This window comes from Camelus ferus, chromosome 27 (assembly GCF_009834535.1).
Source record: "Camelus ferus isolate YT-003-E chromosome 27, BCGSAC_Cfer_1.0, whole genome shotgun sequence".
Taxonomy (NCBI): domain Eukaryota; kingdom Metazoa; phylum Chordata; class Mammalia; order Artiodactyla; family Camelidae; genus Camelus; species Camelus ferus.
This window is the reverse complement of record NC_045722.1, coordinates 7,739,745-7,763,854: the sequence shown is the minus strand read 5'-3', so window position 1 is coordinate 7,763,854 and position 24,110 is coordinate 7,739,745. Positions and strand designations below refer to the sequence as shown.

The following is a 24,110-nucleotide window of genomic DNA, read 5'->3' as shown; positions in this document are numbered from 1 at the left end:
CCTGAGCGTGCGCAGTGGCGCCTGAGCGCGCGCATGTCTCTTTGTGGGTCGCGGGTTTTCTTGGGCGAGATGTTGGAAGAGGGGGTGAACGCGGCGTGGAGAGTTAAGGGGCTTGTGAGGGAAAGGATGGAAGTGGGTGACAGACTGCTGAGGTAAGAGCAGCTTGAGAACAGAAAGACGTGGAGGGGGAGACGGGTAGACACCTGAGCGCCAGGGTGCCTTCAGCGAGTCTCAATGAATTACGAAGAGTCCAGTCAAATCAGTAGCATCATCAGAGAAAGATCCTATTACCTCAGACGAGGGAGCACAAAAAAGAGTGCAGAGACGCTGCCGCCCTTCACTGAACCAGTGGAGAGCCGGGCCTGTGTCTTACCTGCCTCAGGGCCTAGCCTTCTGTCACGCACTAGGTGAACCTTAAATGCTGTTTTGAGTTCATGAGAGAAAGAACGGATTCTCCTACTCACGCTGCGCGAGAAGGTCGGAAGCAGAGGAGAGAAGTTAGGGGAATGAGTCCGGTTCCCTGCCTGAAGGTTATAATGCCTCAGGTTTGTTACTTTTGCGGACTGACTTGCTGTATATGTTCAGTCTGTTCATGTAATGCCAGTTTTCCTGTCAATGAAACGGCAGTCAGGTCCTGTCCTGAAGGCATGTTCTAAAGATGTGTGGGAGACTGATTTTTGTTGGACAGTAGAGGGAAAAAATTGATGTCCTGTGAATACGTGAATATTAATAATTCTGTTGTAAGTCAAACTAATGTTCTGTCTTCCCCTAAATCCTGTCTCTGACATAGATACCAGTGCTGTACTGGACTTTTTTTTCCCTCGATGACCCTTGAAATTAGATATGCCGTAAGAATGTCTTAATTACCCTTCACTATCCTATCATCCATTAGTTTCTCAAATTCAAGGTTCCTATGGGTTAAAGCAACAAAGCAAATTCAAGCATCCTCTCCCCTTTTCATATACATGGATGTGCATGAGGGGATCTATGCAGATGTGAGTTTATTTTCTCAAAATGAGTGATTTTAGCTATTATGAGGAAGACACTGGTCACTTTAGTGGATGTAGAGAAATACAGAATCTTATCCTTACTCTCTAGGTGCTTAAAATTTAGCTAATTAATTCACATATATTGAGCACCTACTGTGGTCCATACTTTGCTATGCACTGGGTTGTAGGGATGAAAAGGATAGGATTGTTGCTCTAAAGGAACAGAGAGCCTGGAAGAGGAAACAGATACGTGAATAAAGAATCGTAGTGCTGTCAGGTAAACACCAAAGCTATAGACACTTGAATCAGAAGGCTTTCTATAGGGAGGTGTTAAAGATATATTTTGTAGTACAAGATGAATTTTGTCAGGTGAAGGGAAGATAGGGTGGGTGAAAATGTGCAGGAATATTTTGGCAAGAGAAGGAAAGACACAATTTAACATGGGTTTGGGAACTATGCAGGTCTGTATTTAATCTGGCTCCACTACATTTGAGCTGCGTACGGCCTTGGACAAGTCTCCTAATCTTTGTGAGCCTCTGGTTTCTTGTCTGTGTAAGGGATAACATCCTTGTGGGCCTACTGTGAGGGTTAAAGAGGTGTGTTAAAGGATGTGTTGAGTACTTTACATGTTTTTGATATATCCTTTAGGAAGAGAATATTAGCAGCATTTTTGGAAAATGGGTTGGGGGGGAGAACAAGAAAAAAATGTATGGAGATCATTTAGGGGCTGTTGTGATAATTCAGGTGAGGGGTAATAAAGAGGTAAACAAGGGCATGAGCGGTGAAGTTTGGGGGGAAGGCAGGTAAATGGAGACTAGGTAGTGAAAATCAGCAGGATTTGCCAACTAATTGAATGGAGGTTAGAGAGTACTGGAAAAGAGGAGGCACCTATGATTCCAGAATTTAGAGCTGGGCATAAAGGGTGTTTAACAATAATAGGCACAAGGAATGTAGGCGTTGGAGCAAGTTTTGGAGAGGCATGGAGAAAATAAAGATGAGTTCAGTTTGGTTTATTTGTCTGTGATCGATTAGAATGTAAAAACTCCAGGTGGGAATAGTGGCTATGTAGAGGCAGAACCACTGATAGCAGCAGATTGACAACTGAGAGCCGGCATCAAAGGAGGAGAGAGAAAAAGGAGAGAGAAAAACTAAAAAAGCAGACCCGTGACTCAGTAATAAATACATTTTACCCCATAGAGACAAACGTACTCATATAAGAAATCTGTTTCACAACTAAATGCTTCCCCACCCTTACTGTATACAATGAACTTTAATATTTTCTATTTCATTTGAGAATGCCAGTTGTAACCCACTATTGATTTCATGACCAACCAATGGATCAAGGCCCAAAACATCAATGTACTGTGACTAGAACAGTGTTTTGCCGTAGCGCATGTTCAATAAAGGTATTCAATGATGCCTTTCTCCTGATAATTGTTTTAAAAAGTATATTTATTCTTATTGACACAATACACTTTTATTAATAATTTAGAAACTTATCAGAAAAGTAATGTGTGGTAAAGAAATTCAACTTTATGCTGTATCTTGACTCCTCACCTAAATAAGATGAGGAAATTAGTGCCCCGTGCTCATTTTGTCTTCGGTTCTTTCTCCCCATTTCTGACACCTGTAGCATTATATTTACACTGTCAAGTTTTTATAATATTTGTACTCTGTTCCATAACTATAATGAGTTTACTGAGCATTTTCTGTTCCTGATTTTCAAACTTAAAACTTAAGTAAATGGTATTTACAGTATTTTGGTACTATAGAACCAAGTTGTATCATTGAATATGTGAGAAAAGGGTATATAATTCTGTGTCACTAGATGGGTGTGGCCAGGTGGGGCATGTTTCAAGTGTCAGTACCAAATATTTTCTTTTTTATGCTTTGTAATTGCTCAAAATTATGCCATGTTTAGTTTTCATATTTGGAGTATAAATTTCTAATTTAGTTCTGTGTTTTGCAAGGAGTTTCTGATTGCCTTTATTTTTCCTTTTTGGCAAAACAAGAATATGCTTTTATCTTAAACAGTGGATTTTTGTCTGCTGAAATAAATCCACCTTCTTCTTGAAATCATTCCAGCCCACTGCTCCCTCTGGTCTGGTTGTCTTCTAGCCTGTGGTATAGCCGTTGTTCTGGGGTTCCTCCTACTCTGCTTCTGAGTTCGGGCTGTTTCTTGAATCCATTGTCTTTTTTCCTGGATTTCTTCCTTCTTTTCTTTCCTTTCCTTCTCTTTCTTTCTTTCCTTCTTGTCATCTTATTATTTGTGTACTCTCAAGTAACTGTTATTGGTAGAAAATATCTATGAGGGTGAACTTTTTAATGCTTTATGCATTAGAAAATGTCTTTACTCTCATAATTCACTGGTAGCTTGAATTTCAAATTTAAGATTATTTTTCCTTGTTCTGCTCAGAACCTATGACCTCCATTCAATCGGAAGACTGGTATCTTTATCCATTATGTCTTTGATTACTTCTTTTCCTTTCTGCAATTCCTGTTAAGTAGTAAAAATTCTAGATCGATCTCCTATGTCTCAACATTTTTTTCTCATTTTCCCCATGTCTTTGTTTTTTTCCCTTACTTAAGGCTTCCCCCTAAATTGTTTTAATTTTGATAATCTTTTTATCAAACATTAAAAAAAATTTTTTTGATGGAGGTAATTAGGTTTATTTATTTATTTTAATGGAGGTACTGGGGATTGAACCCAGGGCCTCATGGATACTGAGGATGCGCTCTACCACTGACCTATACCCTCTCCCCCAATTTTGATAGTCTTAGTTTTAATTTCCAAGTATTTTTTCTTACTTCTCTGGTTTCTTTCTTTCCCAAACACCTGTTATTTTATAGATACTACTGTCTTGAATTTGTCTGAGAAAACTAATGAGGATTTGAAAAAAATCCATGTTCTCTAAATTATAATCATCTGTTTCCTGCTGGATTACTCCCCCCCATCCCTCCCTTTAAAAAAAAAACCCTTCTGTTTTGTATTTTGGCTTTCTGAAATGTTTGATGAACCTTTATTATCTGTACATGTCTATGAAAGAAAGTGTAATAGCTAAGGGGGATTTCCTTTCCTTTCGTAGTCACTTTGGGATTTCACAGGAAGAATGGATTCTGTTTGACCTACAGCCATGTTCTCCGAGTGTTGTATCTGCTGCTATTTTGTCTGTCAAAACTGTCCCATCCACTCTCTGTCTTCCGGAAATCAGTCAGATCTCTTTTCTCTTGGTATGAGTGCTATCATGGCTTTCTTTTTTCCTGCTTCTTTACTGTCATATAAATGAGATTTGAGGAAGAAAGATAAATGTGTGTACCCTGTCTAACACTGAATTTTAACTGATGCTTGTTACTGCTTATTCAGCTCTTAATTTTCTGTTCTGCTTTAAAGAGATAGACACTTAGCTTTTCCTGAAAGTACTTGGGTGCTGAAGGCCTCAGATCCGCCCAGTCTCTGGGTTTCACAGTTTCATTTGCTCTGCCTGTTTCAGGCCTCATCACAGCTTTGTAACTTCTCAGAAAGATGGGGTTAACTTCCTTCTTAGCATTGGTTTGGTGTGCTCTGTCTACTTAATTTCTATGTGTCCCTTTTTATTGAGAATGACTTGACTTTCTGTGCCTGTGTCTCTCTAGCAGTCATATTTATAAGCTACTTTTGCAGTAACTTTTCCTTTTTAGCTTGGAGAATGGGGAAGATTAGAAAAGGAAGGGAAAAAACGGAGCTGAGAGCTACCTTCTGAGTCTGGGGAAGTTCTGAGAGTGTTAACATTGCTGTGGTGAGCAAAGCTCAACCCCTTCTCCCGCTTCATGAATGATTAAACTGAATATGAAGCTTCTTTCAGCAGGTCTACCTTCTTACAACATGGCCCTTGCTTTTAGAGCATCTTTGCCGCTCCAGGATACCCCCACCTCCCGTCTGTGTGAACATTTTAACATTCATTTGAGCAGAAGAGTTTTAGCAAATGGGACGGAGGTGGGTAGAACTAAGAGAATTGTATGGCATGTTCTCTGCCCCCAAGGAGTTTACAGACTGGCCAGGATGCTACATTTAGGGCACACAAAACAATAATCAACTCATGAGAACACATAACTAAGTGTTAAGTTATATATTAACTCTATAAACGTAGTAAGGGTTCTGCAGGAGTCATGAAAAGTTAGGCCTTGTGTGGATGGAATTTGAGTGGAGAGAAGGAGACAATCCAGAAAGTGAGGAAGTCTGGAGCCAAGGTTCAGAGTTAAAATAAAGCAAAGACTCTGGGGAAGTGGATGAGAGGACGGAAGGCTGCTAGAATGGGTAGGTGGGGGTCAAGCTTGGAATACTCGAGACAGGCAGCAGGGCTGCACAGTGACTTCTTAAAGAATTTTCGCACCTACCAGAGTAGGTGTGCCAGAGAGTTATAAAGGGATCAGAGAAGTAAGTGTGGGGTCCAGAACTAGAAATCAGGCTTGAGGATGCAGTGTTTTTTGACCTACTCTACCACTCTACTTTTTTCTGTTTTTGTTTTTGGATAAAGAAGTTGGAGAAGGCTGAGGGAAAAGGAGAGAAAATGTTAAAAACTGTTAAGGGAAGTCACTAATATTTAAAAGTGCAATCTTAGAAACTGTAATTACCATCATGTCCCATTTAGGTGATTGCCCACAGTCAGTATCAAAAATCCAAAAGAATCTCCATCTTTCTGAGCATGCAAGATGAAATCGAGACCGAAGAGATCATCAAGGACATTTTCCGACAAGGCAAAACCTGCTTTATCCCGCGGTACCAGTTCCAGAGCAGTCACATGGATATGGTGAGGTTAGCATCGCCCGAGGAAATCTCTTCACTTCCCAGAACATCCTGGAATATTCCTCAGCCTGGTGAGGATGAGGTTCGGGAGGAGGCCTTGTCAACAGGTGAGTGTTACGGTGTTAGAACTGGCGTCTGAGGATGCTGTCGGGCTAGTGAGGGGTCGTTATAGACCTCTGATCCATTTGTTATGCTTAGGTCACTTTTTCTACAGGGATCAATGTGTATTTCACTTATATTCCAAGACACTCACCTGGCTTAGGGTAAGATGTCCTCTGTAAGCTGTGAAGTGTCAACTATAATAGTAAGGTATTAAGGTAAAAGGTATTGTTGCCTTTTCACAGACTCTTGCTGTAACCTGTGGGTTGATTTATACATTTTCCCTGAATAATATTGTCATTTCACATGGTTTAAATTATGATCTGTATGTTAATGAGTACATTATTATTAATGCTAATAAGCATTTGTATCTTCAGTTCAGACCTGTCAACTACTTGAATATCACACGGGCATCTCAAACACAACACATTCCAAACTAAATCATGTTTCCTCAACCCCTACTACCATGTGTCTCTCTTCGTGCTTAGCACCGTCAGACGCCTACCCACCTGACCATGCCTGTAAATCTCAAGATCATCCTTGGTTCGTCTCCTTCTCTCATGCCCCATGTGTGGTCTACTGCCAAGTCCTGTTAATTTTACTTATTGAGTATTTGTTGAATCTGTCCACTTGTCTCTAATCCCACTGCTACTCCTGCAGTGTAAGCCACCGTCTCCCCTTGCCTGGGTTATCATAACAGCCTCCTAACACTTGTTCCTTTCTATATCTTGTCTTCTCTGCTCCCTCTCAGTCCATTATCTGCATAGAAATTGAAACAAGATTTCTGAAACACAAAGCTGAGCACTCCTCTCTCCTGTTTAGTCTTCCAGTGACTTTCTGCTATGCTTAGTTTGAAGTAAACACTCCTTAACCAGCCTCTTCCTGAGGTGACCTTGCTTTATCTTTACGTTTTCACATCTTTCTACTCCCTCACTTTATAGTCTAAGTTCCAGCCACTCTGAATCTGTTTCCCAACCTCATTCTAAAAAAAACCCTGAAGTATAGTTGATACACAACATTGTGTTAGTTTCAGGTGTAAAGCAAAGTGATTCAGTTTTGTATACAAATACTTTTTCCATTATAGGTTGTCATAAGATATTGAATATAGTTCCCTGTGCTATATAGTGAATCCTTGTTGCGTATCTATTTTATATATAGTGGTTTATGTCTGTTAATCGCATTCTCCAAATTTATCCCACTCCCCTTTCCCCTTTGGTAACCATATGTTTGTTTACTACGTCTGTGAGTCTGTTTCTGTTTTGTATATAGATTTATTTGTATTATCTTTTAAATTCCACATCCACGTAATATAATTTTGCCTTTCTCTGTCTGACTTACTTCACTTAGTATGATAGTCTCTAAGTCTATCCATGTTGCTGGAAATGGGAATATTTCATTCCTTTTTATGTCCAAGTAGTATTCTATTGTTCATGTATACCACATCTTCTTAAACCAGTAATCTGTGGATGGGCACTCGGGTTGTTTCCAGGTCTTAGCTATTGTAAATAGTTCTGCTATGAACACTAGGGTAGGTGTATCTTTTTAAATTAGGCCAACCCCGTTTTGTTTTCTCTACTGCTGGACTTTTATACATGCTGTTCCTTGGACAACAGCCACTTGGGAGATTTAATCGTTATCAATCAGTCTCAGAGCTGGAAGCAAAACAAACTAAGGGTACTATTTTGTAATATAGTCCCTCAAACTCATCCTAGGGGTGTACATTTTTGATTAAGACTTAAATAGTTACAAAGAAACCCCAGCAAAGCTTTATGCAATCTTCTCTCAATTTTCCTTTTCAATGTAACAACATAACCTGTAAAATATATATGACAGTGTGAGAAGGGACAGAGTCAAGGGCTCATGGTAATAGGGGATGCTTTATTTTGCTACATTTTCTCCTTTATTATCCAATCCTATGCTTTGCTAGATATTTAGGCACTAGAAGTACACTCAGATCTGCCTCCTTCATGTCCTACATCAGTAGACCAGATGAATGCTGACATTATAGAACTTTTTCGTATCTTCAGGAAGAAAGATTGCAAGCATTTTAAGACAATGAGATATAAGGGGGTATAGTGTATCTTGGGAGGTAGCCCAGGCTTATAGATAAGGAAGGATAAGAATTTTAGGCTCCGACATTGCTCACACTTCATCACCTACTTCTCCAGACTCTCAGGCTAATGGGTGGAGCTCAGGGTACTTTCCTAGTTCTGGCTGACTATATTAACAGTTCCTCCAATTCTTGCATCATCTCTGTACTGTCCCTGCTAATTGAAATGCTCTTTGTTATCCAGTAATCAGTGTCTCCAGAGGCAGCCCATTGTCTTTGTAGAACAGCTCTGCCTCTTCTAGAATATATTCCTTAGGTTGAGCTAAAATGTGTCACCCTGAACCTTCATGCATTTATTCTATTTCTATTTAAGTACAGTGGTGGGAAGAGTAAGGAAGAAGCATGATCTTTCTACTTAATTTAGTGTACTTCTCGGTTAGGATAAACTCAGCCCAAGTAAATGAGCTAAATCATTTACGTATGGGTTTTAACACATCATTTGACACATAGGAGTGAGGTGGTAAATGGTAACTATTATTAATTTTGAACAAGGAAGGCAGGGTTATTCATTATGCCATCAACTCAATGCTCCCTGAGTGTTTAATATTTTGATAATTTCCAGAGCATCTACTTTGTATCAGACACTGTATTAGCTCTGGAAAGATAAAGTCCTGGATGTCAAGGGGCTCACACTCTAGCTGGGGAGACAGAAAACGTATGTAAATAGAATGAGCATCCCCACCTGCAGTATACGTCAAGCATCAGTGTCAAATGAAAAGATACAGGATATTAAGACTAGAAGTTCAGGGCGTGGCCATGAATAGGAAAACGTTCACTTGAACTGTTAATTTTTTTTCTTCTCCATAGCATTTATTCATGCTGTATTTGTGGACAGGTTGCTTTCTCTCCCCATATATTTTTCTTTGCCAACACTTGCAATCTGGGTTGCAAAGGGATAGGGAATTATACCTGTATTGCTTTTGTTTGTGTGTTTGTTTTTGGGTATTTTTTTGTGGGGGGAAGCAATTAGGTTTTTTTTTTTAATTTATTTATGTTTTTTTTAATGGAGATACAGGGGGTTGAACACAGGACCTTGTGCATGCTAAGCGTGTATTTTACCACTGAGCTATACCCTCCCCCAATGCCTTTAGTCTTGCAGCTGCAGTCTGGGAGGTGACTCGCTTTGCTGTTGTTTCCAGAAACGTTCGAGTAAGCAGTCTCCTCTGTTTGTTGTCTCCCAGCATCACGTTCTGCACCATGGACTTTCACTTGCATCAGCAGTTTAGAATGTGGCATCTTCAGTGCTGAAGCATAAATCTAGCTTCACAGTGTTTGGGACAACCTGATTAGAGCTCAGATTGTCCCCAGGATAGCTTGTGTAGCCTGCTTCTCTTTCTGGTTTGCTCACGTTATCAGCAGCTTATGAAAAAGTGAGCTTTGGTGTCCTTAGTTGCAATGATAAGTTTCTAAGCAAAAATTTCACACAGGGTATTTTTGTATTATGTATATGGCAAAATAACAGATGGGTAAATGAATTAGAGGGGCTGCCTCTTTATTGAATTTATTCTCAAAGCGAGGGCTGCTTGAACAGTTAGATCAGCCAGCAATCTTTCCATTGAATGTACATAATCTAATTCAGTACGACTTGAGCAAAGAAGAGATTTTATTGGCCCAGAGACTGAAACCCGCAGAAGGGCTGGCTTTAGATGTGGTGGGATCAGAATTATTAGAATCTACTCTGTCTCTGCCTTGTCACTCTGCTTTCATCTGTGTTGGCTTCAGTTTTTGGTGCCACAGGTGGCCCATGGTAACTCCAGGTTCTACAGCATCCTTACTGGTAGCAGTCCCAGTAGGGAAGAGCAAGTCTGTTTTCTAACAGTCCTGGTAAAGTCCTGGTCTTAACTCTCATTGATCCACATTGGGTCCAGTGGCTATTCTGCAGTCAGTCACTATGGCGAAGGACGTGGACTAGGCTGAGTGACTTGGGCCTGGGTCTTACAAGCCCATCCCTGTGCCATTCACTGTAACCAGGGAGAAAAGATGTGCTGACTGACCAGATGGGGGCCTGTGCCCGTCTCTGCAACCCAAATCTCTGAGCTGAGAGTGGGCTGGGAGTGATTCACCACAGGAAGAACAAGTGCTTTTTCCAGAACAAGGGGAATGGATACTGGACAGTCCAAAACCACACTCACCTATGCTGTCAGTCATTTCGAAAGTTCTACAGACTAGAACAAGCTCTTTGCAGCCATAACTTTCTCATTGCTTATTTTCTATTTCTGATCTTTCTGGAAGCTCTTTAGGAATTCGTACCCATGTGTGGGTACCTGACACATAACTTAAATAAATAAATGAGCATAATGAAGATTTTGTAGTCCTCAACAAAAGCATTTTAAAGTAATTGAATGGAGCAGTGTTAAGGACAGACTCTTTGAACATGACATATGCAACTTCCTTGTAGGTTGTTCATGATCAGTCCTTTTTGGAGGGGAGGTTAGGATTGGTTCATGGAAGTAATTCCCATTAAACTGACCTCATTTCTTTCTTTAACAGAGTTGCATGGCATCTGCAAGAATATAGTTAAGAGAGTGGGCATGAATTTCATCAAGGCATTTGGCAGAGTCATGATATCCTTGAGGACAGGCTGAAGGGATTTAGATTGGATCATAATACTTTATTCAGAAAATATTTATAGAGCACCTCTCTGTGTGAGGTGTGATGGGGGTGGACCAGGGCACAGGATGGACCTGGTCCCCACCATCATGAGTTAACTACCTGTTGTCCTCATGGAGGCAGGTTTGTGCCAGCACATCCCAGGGCACTCTCCTTTGTTCTGTCCTGTTCAGCTTTTTGTTTCCGCTTGGATGTCCCACTGTCCCTGGACTTTAGTGAGTCAGAATTCATTCTTATCATTGTCTTTGTGCTTTTCACGTTTCTGTTAGCAGCCAGTTTGTGAACACAGAATTCTCCTTGTCTCTTTTCTACCCATCCAGTTATCAAGTCTCACCAGATTTCCCTTTGTAATGTTTTTATCATCTCTCTCTCTCTCTTTAATTCTAGCTTCGAGGAATCCTTCATTTACAGTTTTTATTCTTCACATCAGTTCCGTTGGCATAATCTTCTAATTGGTTTCCTGGCCATGTTGCTTCTCCTGAAGTATCTCTTTTTGTACAGGTCACCTACCCTGATCAAGCCTTTCCCTGTACACAGTGTATATCTGTATGCCTGAGCAGACTGTGGTTCCTGCTAGCTGATTGTTGCCTAGAGAAGGGACACTGGATAAAATTTAAACATTCAGGCCACTGTGTGGGCCTCCCTGTCTTTTCACCTTGACTCCTGCTTCTTCCTGGTGCGGTTCTGCTGCTTCAGCCGAAGTAGTCTGCTGGAAGACAGTATTTCATGGCAGTCAAGAACAAAGATTTGGGATAAATCAGATAAATCTGGATTTGAGTTCTGCTTTTGCTGCTTTCTAACTATGTGACACTGTGGAGTTGGTGGGTAGGCCTTGGGTCTGAGTCTAGATGCACATAAAAGGCTGGCAGACCCACAGGTGCAGAGGGGACCTGCACAGACCTGCTCTTGATGCATCCCATGTGGGTGAGGGGGCAAAAGAAGCTGCGTGCCAGGGTCGCTGCTGGGCCCAGGATGAGATGAAGATGCTGCTCTATATCTTTCTATGATGCTAAGGACACAGTAATACCTAGATTGGCAGTCTGTTGCGTCTCCTGAGTCAGCGTGCCAGGTGAATCCTGTAGCAGCCGCGGGGTCCATGCCACATTCATCATCCAGTCCATGGGTGCTATCTGGCCATGTTCTGTGGACACTCTCACAGCCCTGCCACCACAAAGGACTCTCAGAGTGTCTGTGAGAATTTTTGTTTGTTTAATTTTTGCTAAGAGAAGAAATAAGTAGTTATAAGATCCTCCATCGTTTGGTGTTTCGATATGATTTACCGCAAACCTTATGCATCTCTTTTGCTTCACAGAAATCCCCTTCACCAGTTTTATTTGAACTTTCAAGATAACATGTCATGACTGAAAAGAAGTCAAGGCAGTTGTAATTTTGGACTGTGCTTTCGCACATCACACGTACCTTTGCAGGCGTTTTGGGTGACCTCTCCCTCGGGACAGCTGAGAATTTTGCCTTCAGAGATAGGCACTGTTGGAGGTGGAGCAGACTCTAATGGTTCTCCCTTTATCTTCCTTGTTTTCAGATGGGATGATTGAAGTCCAGGGAGGCCAAGTGACTTCCCCAAGGACACACAGGCAGTGAATAACAATGCAATGGTCACCCAGTTCTGTTTTCCACTCCAGCACCCTCTAAAGTGCCATTTCTTTTCTCAACACCTCATTCGTTAAAGTTGCTTTAGCACCTGGATTTTCTCTCTCTCTCCTGACTGCATACTGCACTAGAACCACTATTCATGGACAGGTACTGTTGGTAATGGTATTCATGGGGACATCGTCACATTTTCCCAAGAAAGACCTTGCACTAAGTCATGGGTATCTGAAAGTCCACTGGTTTTGAAGTTAAGCTTTTTTGCAGTCATTTTATATTCAAGTAAATGCAAAGGAAGGACAGCCGAGGCTTTCTTTTGTAACTGGCCTTCCATCTGAGTAAATGCACTCATGATAGGCTTCCTCGGAGCTGTTCCAGAATTGTCTATTTTATCTCTTGCAGCAGCAACTTTAGAATATATTCTCATTTCGGAGAGTGGTAATTTACTTTTTGTTAACTCCCAGCCCATTAAGATTAAAAGATATTTCCTTAGGGGTTATGGCCTGTTATTCTTGCCAAGATGGGTTAGCCTGCTAAATGTTCTACCCAGGCATAATGATTCACTGAATGTACTGTGGAACACTGAAGTATCATTAAAAGGACTAACCCAGGTGACTTAAAACTCCCTACATGTAGAACTTCAGGTATTTAAACTCCTTTTCCAATTCAGTATTTATTTTATTATCTTTAATTGAGACATTAAAATGTTTTGTCTACTAGGTTTATGTATGTTTCTGTATGTTCGTTTGAAAGAAGAGGCAGAATTTTTAAGAAGAGTTTGAATTAGAAAAAAATCAGTTGTTTTTAGTTTAGTCTTCTGACCCTTTAATGTCAAGTTAGATCGATGAAAACCTGCCCGTAAATAAATGCCACGGTGGGTTTACATGACGCGGGAGAACGTGTCTTTTCTCCCCGACTCCTCCTTCCTTCAGCAAGTTCTCTCTTGTTTTCTCTCACTCGCTCCCCAAGGGTTAATGGCACAGTCTGGCGTTCTGTGGAGCGGTCTAGCTGCAGACTGGGGATAGCCTTCATGTTATTCATCTGTTCTGTGGACAAGAGCCAAGAGGATCTATTTCCTCGAATGCCTTCAGCAGTGAAAAACAGCCCTTTAAAGCTCTTTATTCATTTTGAAAGGCCACAAGACTGGGATGTTTCTTTATGATGAATTGTAACATGTTCTTCTTTCCAGGAAAGTGAGTTAGGGAATTTTCTCCACTGAAAAATGAGGACAAGAGATGAGTTCAAGGAAGCTGGACCAGTAAAGTATAAGGAAATTTTGCCTTTGTCCATTTGGCAAATGTTGGGGTTGAATTCTCTACCTTAGGTCATTGTGGTGACCTCCCAACTGACCATCCCTCTCCAAACACTTGACTTCTCAGTCTCACGTTCCTGCCAAAGTGACCTTAAAACTCACCTGGATTGCATTACTCCACCACTTGAAAACTTTGTCCTCATTGCCTAGATAATAAGTCCAGATTCTGCAACAAGATTCAAGGAAGAATAAAAGTGTGTGTGTATGTCTATGTTTTCTTTGGGGGAAGGTCGTTCTGTCTTTATTCTTCTAGTTTCCTCAACCTAAAATGCCCATCTTCTTTGTCTGACTTTTGGAGTCTTACCCATCCTTTAAGTCTCAATTTAAATACTGCCTCTTCCAGGAGCCTCCTTAGATTCCCCAGTCAGATTTAAACATTTCTTCCTTTGTACTTCTATCTATGTTACGATACCTCAGTGTGCTTTGTGTTACTGAATTGGCTTTATTACATCCCACTCTGGTAATTTAAAAGATTTTTTGTCTTACTTTTAATATTTGCAGGAATTGGAAGCCCACCACTTAACAGGGAAGCCCATTCCATTTTAGACCGGTTTATTAAAGGTTAGAAATTATTCTCTTTTAAGCTTGTGCCTTCATGTAACTCTCCTGGCAATCCTTCTGCCACCCCTTAGAGAAACAAATAGAGTCTTGAAACATTTCTGTCATTGTGTGGGCTTAGCACAGTACCCCAGTGAATTTGAGGTATCACCTTTTTCTTCACCAGCTTTGATACTCTTTTTGAAGTATAAGCCTAGTAATTGTATGTTGAATGAATGACCAATAGTAGCTGTAAAGAAATGCAAACATAATCCAGCAATGTTCATTTATTTTTTACGCTAATCGTCATCTATAAAGTTAGTTATATTTTAACTAATTATCCACAAGTAAGCAAGCAGAACAAGCCAATATTACTATTAGAATGAAGTGGACAGCAAGTTATGAGATGGAAATTGAACAGAAATTTTAAAATGTCTTCTTAACTGCTCATCTCATTACTTTGGTTTAAAGTAGTGAAATACACGTAAAAAATTGTGTTCTTTGGGTAAAGGGACATTGGAAGCCAGAATCACTCATTAAGAAGTCCTGGGATGAATGATTCAGATTGTTTAGACCAGTTGTTTTCACACTTGAAGCATGACCCATTAGGGCTTTTAAGTTCAATTTTGTAGTATTAAAAAGAAACAAAACCAAGAAAGACATAGAAAAAACCCTTTTATTTAGATTAGAGGTTTGTGTGTATGCCTTTGTATGGGTCTGTGTTGGTGTATCTATGTCTGTTTGTATATAAAATGGGTCATGATGTTTATCTTACCATAGGTCCCAGAAAGTTTGAAAGTCACTGGTTTAGGCCTCTACTTCCCCAAAGGTCGTGTATCTTTTAGGGACTCCTGGTGGAATATCAGTGGACCCATAAAGCAGTAGGACAAACATTAATATGTTTTCTTCAAGTGTTAATTTTACTTAAACATTTTGGCAAAAACAAATGCAGAAAAACAAACAAAACCCCACATTATTTTTATACCAAAATAAGCACAAATATAATATGTAATGAAAGATCAGTGAAATTCATGAATTTTAAAGCTAAAACACAAAATATCAAAACAAAAACAACTTTGGCTGTGGCAGGCCACCTCGGGCAGGCCTCCGGGGTTTTGGCCTTTTCTGTAGTTGTAACTGGTGGAAAAGTTTGGGCAATGCTGATCACTTAGTGGGATCTTGAAAGCATGGAATACAAGAGAGAGGAACTTTTTTGTGTTAAATATTTTTGGGGGATGCATTATTTTAACTCCTCTATTGATTTTAAAATCATGTTTAAAAATTTTTTGCTGGTTGCTGGAAGGATTACATTTTTAATTATCACAGTTTGCTTCATTCAGTTTAATACCAAATTCCAGTAAAATATAGCAACTTTGCTTCTACATAACTCCATTCCGTCTCCCCCATTTGTGCTGTGAGTATCATATAAATTACATCTACATATACTATAAATACAACCGAGGTACTGATTTAAAAATAATATGCCATAAACCTATCACTTCTAAAAGTTTTCTCCCACTTCTATTATTTATTATTTTTGTGAGAAGAACACTTACATAATAAGATTTACTCTCTTGTCAAATTTTAAAGTATACAATACAGTATTGTTAACTATAGGCAGTGTGTGGTACAGTGGATCTCTAGGACCTCACTCATCTTGCATAACCAAAACTTTGTACCCTCTGGCTAGTATCTCCTCGTTTTTTTCCTCCTTGCGTTTAATTAAGTAGTGTCTATTTTTATCTTTCTTGAGTATTACCTTCCTACTACCTTGTGACTTTTTTTCTGACTCCATATTCATTTATATTTATTCTTTCCTGCTTATTAATAAAAACATTTAAAATTTCTATTTTTTTTTTCTGAGTACAGCTTTAGTGACTTTCCATGAATTTTGACATATAATGTTATTGGTCCCATTATCTTCCATTTTATAATAGTAGTATGGGATGCTTCTTTGGCTCCAGAGATATTTAACATTTAAACAAATTTCTAAAGTGCTTTGACCACTTTCTAATTTTATTTTGGAGTAAGAGAATATTGGCACATATAGTTTATCACTTTGGGACTTTATTAACATTTTCTTTGTGGGTTTGTATATTCTGGGTACTGTACTTCAGTTGGGAATTGCACTGGACAGTAAAAAACAGAGAACCTGTGAAACAGGGGCTTAAACAACAACTTCTTTGTGTGTTTTTTGACTGTAAGAAACTGTAAATGCCAGCCGTAAAAAAATACTGTATTCCATATGCCCAAAGCCTAAAAGAAATCAGAATTAGGTAAATAAAAATCAGAAACTGAGCCCAGCAATCAATTATATGACACTCTGCCCTTTTTTCTTTCTAAAATGTTTTATTTGTTCAGTCATTTATGCAGCAAATACTTTCTGAGCCCTACTTTGTGCCAGACATTGTGCCAAGCATGAGAGGACTAAATGGGCATAGCCTAGGGCCTGCTTATAAGGGCCAGGCTTTCTTAGACTCCTTTGGAAGAAGCACTGTAAAGGACTATGAGAGCTCGGTTTCTGGAGGTTTAATCGCAGTGAGCACAGAAGGTGAGGCAGCACCCTCCCAAGTTGCTTTATGTTCAGAAGCAGAGATACCAGTGAATTGTGAGTAGCTACCCTTTGAGTGTCTACTAAGGACTAAGCATTGTGCTAACTGCTTTTGTATATGTAACCTCATTATTCATCATAACAACAATATTGTCACAGTTGCACAGATGAGGAAAGTGAGTCTCAGACCATTATTTATAGGCATGCTGCAGTCAAGAGTCAGAGCCAGGAGTTTCTGCCAGGTCTGCTTCACCCAGAGGCCTGCTCTTGTGAGACAGCACAGTGCCCTTCCACGCTGCCATTATGTACCTGGCAGTGGGTAAGAGGAGGGTGTGTTCAGCCTATCAGTTAGAATTAGGTTTGGCCGCATAGGGCAGAAACCCCCCAAGTGACAGTAGGTTCCTTGGAAAGAAGTCTGGGAGTAGTGTTAGAAGTCTGTGGCTGTCATGGAAGTCCCATAGTCATCAGGGACAAGTGTTGTTGCCTCTGCCATATGGTCTAGGATGGCATCCCAGGCTTTAGCTGTCAACTCTGCATTCCAGGCAGCAGGATGAAAAAGGGGGTGATGGGGGAAAAAGAACACCTCCCTTATGTTGTAAATTCCATTTGCTAGAACTTGGGCACAAGGCCATATGTAGCTGCCAAGGAAGCTGAGAAATACAGTCTTACAGTAGAATTCATGGCCTCCTGGATAAAGTCCTAGTTCTGCTACTAAGGAGGAAGGGGAGAATGGATGTTGAGGTGGGCAACCAGCAGCCTGTACCACCTCAGCCCAAGGCAGGTTGTGATTCAGTTGGTGGTCATGGGCTAACTCGGGGCTGAAGGACACTGGCAGGCCCACGTCACAGAGGGTATTGTATGTCATGCATACAGGATTGAACTTTTTTCTGTAGGTACTGGGGAGTTGTTGAAAGACTTCAATCAGGGGAGTGGCATGACCAGTTCTCTGTTTTGGAAAGATTGCTCTGCCAGCCATAAGGAGGATAGGCTGGGGAGATGAAGGCCAAAGAGACTAAGAGTGGGGCATCCATTGGAATCTGATGGGACAGAATGAATGATGAAATGATGATCATTTGAAGATTGAAGAGGATGAGTGAGTTCTGACACATACAGAATGTAGTCTCCAGGCCATTGACCATTTGAGGACATTGAGGGACAGTATGACTTTGCCCTCTGGGTGTGGGGCTACTAACTGAGGCAGTGAATGCAGGAGGGAGAGCAGGTTTGGTGGGGTTTGGGAGCAGATGATGAATCCCACTTGAGGTTGCTCTGGGGTTTCTGGGAGTTTCTGGTGGGTAGCTAGTTGGATGTATAGAGCTGGAGGTCAGGAAATAGGAGATAATTGATTCAGGAGTCATCAGAGTATGGTTATAGGGTAAACCCTGAGATTATTAACAGAAGAGGAGATGAGGCCATGACAGATAGGGACTAGACTAATATTAATTTCCCATTTTAGGTGAGGTTTCTAAGTCACATGTTTTTTTAATTATTTGTTAGACTAGAGTAATTGTAAAAGTAGAGAGAAACTATAAATGTAAATTTGGGAAGGGTTAGCTGAAAGAAAATAGCAGAATCTTTAAGTATATGGAAATGGGTATTCATAATGTGTTAGAATTAAGAGTCTACAGATACAGGTGGCTTTTTGGTACCTCTGCTTTTGCATTAGAAGGAGCAGGATAAAATGATAAACGGATGCTGGAATAAAGAATGGTGTCTTTGAGCAAGATAGTCTTTCATTAAGGCTGATATGATCAATGAGAACAGGAAATTTGAAATATAAGAATGTTCTGCCACTCACCCATCAGTTTTCCTAATCTCTCCTCCCAAGAACAATTCCTAACTTTGTATTTTCAGCAACATGTTCAGTTAGTGATAAACCATAAATAAAAGCAGATTTAACTAGCTGCCCCGAGGTAAGACTTGCCTCTCTCATGTACCCTCTGTAGGTTTAACAAAATGAAAAAATGCTGAAGGAAAGGATGATCTTACTTGTTTCTTTTTCGGTGGTAGGAAGGAGGCATATCCATGTACAAGCTGCCACATCCTTAGATAAGAATATAGACTTTGAGGGAAAAAAGTGGAATAAAGAGGACTGATACACACAGCTCGCCTTCTTGGCCAGTCCAAGATAACTGTACTATGTTCTCAGTTTATGTTGATGTTTAACAAACAAACAGAAGAAGAAGAGCCACAGGATGGTGGAGCCACAGTTAATCCATTAACCTGTAAAAGTGATGACATGCCCACGGTAAATAATTTCAGTGGTGTAGAAGGGAGTAAGATGGAAAGTAAAAGTCTCACTTCCCCTCTCTCCAGCCTGTTCCTCAAATATGACTACTGTTAACATACTTGGGTATCCTTCTAGATCTGTATGTATACATTCTTTTTTTTTTTTTTTTTGAGTTGGGGGGTAGTTAGGTTTATTTACTTACTTATTTTTTCAATGGAGGTACTGGGGATTGAACCCAGGACCTCATACATGCTAGGCATGCGCTCTACCATTGAGCTATACCCTCCCTTCATGTGTGCATTCTTAAAAAAAAAATTGTACAGCTACGTTTTGTACTGTACATTCTCTTCTACATCTTGTTTTTTTTGCTGGTTAATAAGCCTTAGAATTCTTTTCATAGCGGCACAGGTAGATCTCCCATAGTGTTTTAAATGGTTGCATATGCTCTAATTTATTTAACCAGTCCTTTGCTGATGGACATTTGAGTTGTTTCCTTTTTTTAAAAAGTCACAAATAATGGCATAAAGAATATTGTCATGTATTTTTGCATACTTATGCAAATAGGACCAATTCCTAGCAGTGGAATGGCATGGATCCTAAACTTTTATGGATATTTCCCATATTGCTTTCCCAAAAAGGCTGTGCCACTTTACATATTCACCACCATCATATAAGAAAGAGTATTTTGATCTTTCCTTGGATGAACGAGTGAGTGAATGAAAGAAAGAAAGAATGAACACATGCACACTCATGACCACCTGTCATATGCCAGTCTCCATGTTATGCCCTGGAAAGGGAAGAAAATGCATGAGGTGTGGTGATCTCTGGCCACGAGGAGCTCAGTTTGTTGGGGAAGGCAGCTGTGTGGAGAAGGAGGATGAGGAGTGGTTAGGATTGGTGTTTCGGTCTCAGAGAGAGTTGGGTTACTGGTTCTGTTGTATACTAGCCGAATGGACCAGTAGACCCTCTATAATCTTCCTAAGTGTTTGTTCCTTCATTTGAAAATGGGTGTCTGTTTCTCTGTATTGTTATGAAGATTGAATAATAAATTTTGTATAAAACTTTTAGTGTAATGCCCATTGCGTAGTAAGTGCTTGGTGATGATGATGATTACTGTTCTGCATGGAATAGTGGTCTCAGTCCTGGTGGTAATGATCACAGTCCAGAGTAGCCCTGGGGACCCAGCACAGGGTTCTCTTTGCCTGAGAGTGTTTGGGAAGAGGAGTAATATCTGAGCCAAGTCTTTAAGTGAGAATAGTAGTTTGTCATGAGGTTGTATCAGGAGGAAATATATCCCTTTTAATAAGTTTCTCAAAAAAGTACAATGTCACAGGAAACCTCACTAATATATTGAAAATGTATTCAACATATAAGTATATTGAAAAAGTTGGTTAACGGTCTCAGAAGAAATTCATTTAGGTCCTCTTATGACCCCTACTACTTGAATTTTCAACCTTAGAAATAACTTAGTTTTGATTTATCAATGTTTCTGGTTTTATTTTGAAGACTTAAAAGAGTAGTTCTTCAATTTTATTTTCATTTCCTCCTTCACAAAATTAACAGTGGTTAATATGTGTTCATTAAGGAAAATGTCAAAATATATAATAGGCTTTTTGAATTAAAATATGGTTGATTTACAGTCTTGTATTAGTTTCAGGTGTAAGCACTGTGATGCAGTATTTTTACAGATTATACTCTATTAAAAGTTATTACAAGATAATGGTTATAATCCCCTGTATTTATCATATATCCGTGTTGCTTATCTATTTTATAAATTGTAGTTTGTATCTCTTAGTTCTGTACTCCTAATTTGCCCCTCCCCTTTTCCCATTCTCCTTTGGTAACCACTAGTTTGTTTTTATATCTGGAGTCTTTTTCTGTTTTGCGTATACATTTGTATTTTTTTTTAGATTCCACATATAAATGATATCATATAATGTTTGTCTTTCTCTGACTTTTTTCACTAAGTAACATATTCTGTAGGTCCATCCATGTTGCTGCAAATGGCAGAGTTTCATTCTTTTTGTATGGCTGAGTAATATTCCATTGTATATATGTACCACATCTTTATCCATTCATCTATTAATGGGCACTTGGCAGCTTCCATATCTTGGCTATGGTAAATAGTGCTGCTATGAATATTGAGGTGCATGTATCTTTTCGAATTAGTATTTTCATTTTTTCTGTATGCATACCCAGGAGTGGAATTGCTGCATCATATGGTAGTTCTATTTTTAGTTTTTTGAGGAATCTCTATACTGTTTTCCATAGTGGCTGCACCAGTTTACATTTCCACCAATGGTATATAAGGGTTCCTTTTTCTCTGTATGTTTTTTAACCTTCCTAATTTGTCTTTTAACTTGCCCAACTTCTTTCGGGGAATTTATCTTTTTTTTTTGGTATTCATCATTTTCTTTCTGGTTGTAACAATTCTTTATCTATTGAATTTAATCATCAGTCTGTCATGTATGCTGTGAATATTTTTTATCTATTTTGTTGTTATTTAAAAAATTTTGTATATGTTTTTGTTTTGAGGGGGATACAGATATTTTAAAATTAGTAAAATCTATCCATCTTTTCCCTTTACTCTTTGTACCTTTGATGTCTTTTTTAGGGAGTCTTTCTTTGTTCTTGAGCATTGATAAATTTTCATTTTATCCTATTATTTTATGTTTTTTAATATTAAAATTTTAATCCTTTTTTAAAGTGTGTTACTATGTAGAGAAGGAACTTAACTTTGTATTAAAAAATAGCCAAGTGTCCCAACACCATTTAGTGAATAATCTGTCCTTTTCTGGATGATTTGAAATGGCACCATTTTCACATACAAATTCTTACATATGTTTGGGTCTGTTTTTGGACGTTTTAGTCTTTTCCATTGATGTTTGCCTGTTCTGGTGCTATTGCCGTGGTGTTTTGATTAATATAGTTGTATTAAGGCTGCTTAATGCATTTTAACACCTGGTAGAATAAATCCTGCCCCATTATTCTTATTTTAAAAAAATTTAGCAAACTTTTTCATTTCTGAGATTAACTTTAAAATTATTTTGTCAGTTTCTCCCCTCAGATCCTCTAGAGATCTTAATTGGAACTGTGTCAGATTTTTAGATTAGCTTGGGGGAAATGGATTTCTTTACAACATTCAGCCTTCTCTGGGAATACAGCATGCCTCCCTAATTGTTCAAGGCTTTTTCTGTGCTCCTTTGTAGGTGTTTTTGCTTTTAGTCATGCTGTTTTGCACATTTCTTGATAAGTGTATTCCTAATCAATTAATATTAGTTGTTTTTGTTGAATGGAATTTTTTCCATTATGTTTCAAGTTGGTTATTTTTGTTGTATAGGAAAGCATAGGAACATAGGTTCAAATTTCCAAATGGTTCCAGTTGAACCAGACTTACGCAGAAGCCTCTGAAGTAATTTTAAAGTTATTTTCTTCAAAATTTTCTGAAGTTCTAGAAAATGAAGTTTCAGAAAACTTAAATTTCATAAGAAACTTGCATCTTTTTAAACATTTTTTATTGATTTATAATCATTTTACAATGTTGTGTCAAATTCCAGTGCAGAGCACAATTTTTCAGTTATACATGAACGTACATATATTCATTGTCACATTTTTTTCTCTGTGAGCTACCATAAGATCTTGTGTGTATTTCCCTGTGCTATACAGTATAATCTTGTTTGTCTATTCTACAATTTTAAAATCCCGTCTATTCCCTTCCACCCTCCACCCCCTTGGCAACCACAAGTTTGTATTCTATGTCTATGAGTCTATTTCTGAGAAACTTGCATCTTTGATAACATGTTTTGAAAGTGAAGTGTCTTAAGACTTGATTTTTAAAGTCCGCTATTTTTTGGATGGGCTGAGTAGTTTTCCCAGTTTCCAGCAGATGTCAGTGTTTTACAAATTTATTAGTCTGAGGCGATGATTTTATCTGCAGTCTCCCACATTTGTATATCCTTTAGTCATTTAATTCACGTACTGGGGATTATTTGAAATGGAAGGGATTTTGGAGATCACTGAGTCAGTCTTTTCATTTTGTAGATGAAAGAACAGGCCTAGATAGGAAATGACCTGTCCAAGCTCATACAATCACACAGAGTGAGGCTGAAACCCAAGTGTTCTTGTTTCTAAAAGCCCCTTTCTCTAAGACTCGTAAAAAATAGTCACCAAAATCACAGAGAAGAAAAAATGTAGAGTCCAACAGAGAAGGTATATTTGGGAGAAGGGGAAGCAGATTGGTTCAATTTGTTTGGATAAGTAAATATTTCAAAATTATTTATGAATAGATGTTAGATTCTTGGATTGTAATAATTCAGTGAAACGAACTGAAAAGTTGGCTTTTGTTACGTGAATGTAGAATTACTGGATGTTCTTCGGACTGTGGATGTGACGTCAGTACCTGTGTATGGCTAACAGAGTGACTCCCGACCCTGTCTCTGCACAGCCTAATTGGTTATGTTGAGGAGAAATAGTATAAATCATTCAGTTCTACTTGTGTCACAAAATATTATCCAAGAATCTATAATCTTTTCAAATAAATAAACCAAGTAATAGAAGAGTGTTTTTTGTTCTGTATTAGACGAAATCTGGGTAAAGAAACCAGGGGAACACTTAGACAAAGTTATGAAGTGGGTAGAATGCCAGTATCAGAGAATATCCATCCTTTGATCAGCTGACTCCACCCTATCAATATCTGCTTGTAGAAAAAATATGGACCATTTAATCTTCAGTGCAGAGGTGGGAACCTTCCAGGGTACGCATGCTAAGCACCTACCCCTCTGACCCCAGTGCTCACTAGATTTTTGAGTAGTGAGAGCCCATGTGGAAGTAAGTAAGCATGGGCTGAGTCTTAAAGACAGGGTGGGACTTGGGTAAAGTATAGAGACTCTAAAGGTGGGACCAGTGTATGGAAGGCTAGAAAGGAAATATGTCAGAGCAGGCGGTGAAAAGGTGATTATGTTTAGAGCTTAAGGTCAATTAAAGGAAGGTAGGATTGAGGGTAGATTGGGCTGGTTTGATTTTAGACTCTTTGAGGTGGAGGTCACAGTATGAGATGTTTCTGAAGATTAAGAAAAACTTTTTATTTTGAAATAGTAAGTTGCAAAAATAGTGCAGAGAGGTCCTACGTGCCCTTCCCCCAGCTTCCCTCGATAATGACCTCTTGCACAATACAGACAGCTAAGTAACTGTAATAAGGGCTAGAGTAATGTGAGTAATGTAAGTAACAAGGTAAGAAGTAAAAAGGAAGAAAACTGTATTCTATTGAGAAGAGGTGGTAAACCCA

General features: G+C 39.1%; 1 protein-coding gene across 4 annotated transcripts in view; it reads left to right on the top strand.

Moving 5' to 3' along the window:
* The window catches only part of MTHFS (methenyltetrahydrofolate synthetase), a 48,112-nt gene that overhangs the window by 9,074 nt on the left and 14,928 nt on the right, over nt 1–24,110 (top strand). For 2 of the 4 annotated variants that reach the window (XM_032468918.1, XM_032468917.1), the window contains exon 2: nt 5,618–5,879. In XM_032468918.1, coding sequence (XP_032324809.1) covers nt 5,672–5,879 — 208 coding nt within the window. In that variant the 5' untranslated portion in view covers nt 5,618–5,671. Of the gene's footprint in view, nt 1–15; nt 153–5,133; nt 5,284–5,617; nt 5,880–24,110 lie in introns of those variants that run through there. The other 2 variants (XM_006189635.3, XM_014563399.2) reach the window with 2 other exon arrangements.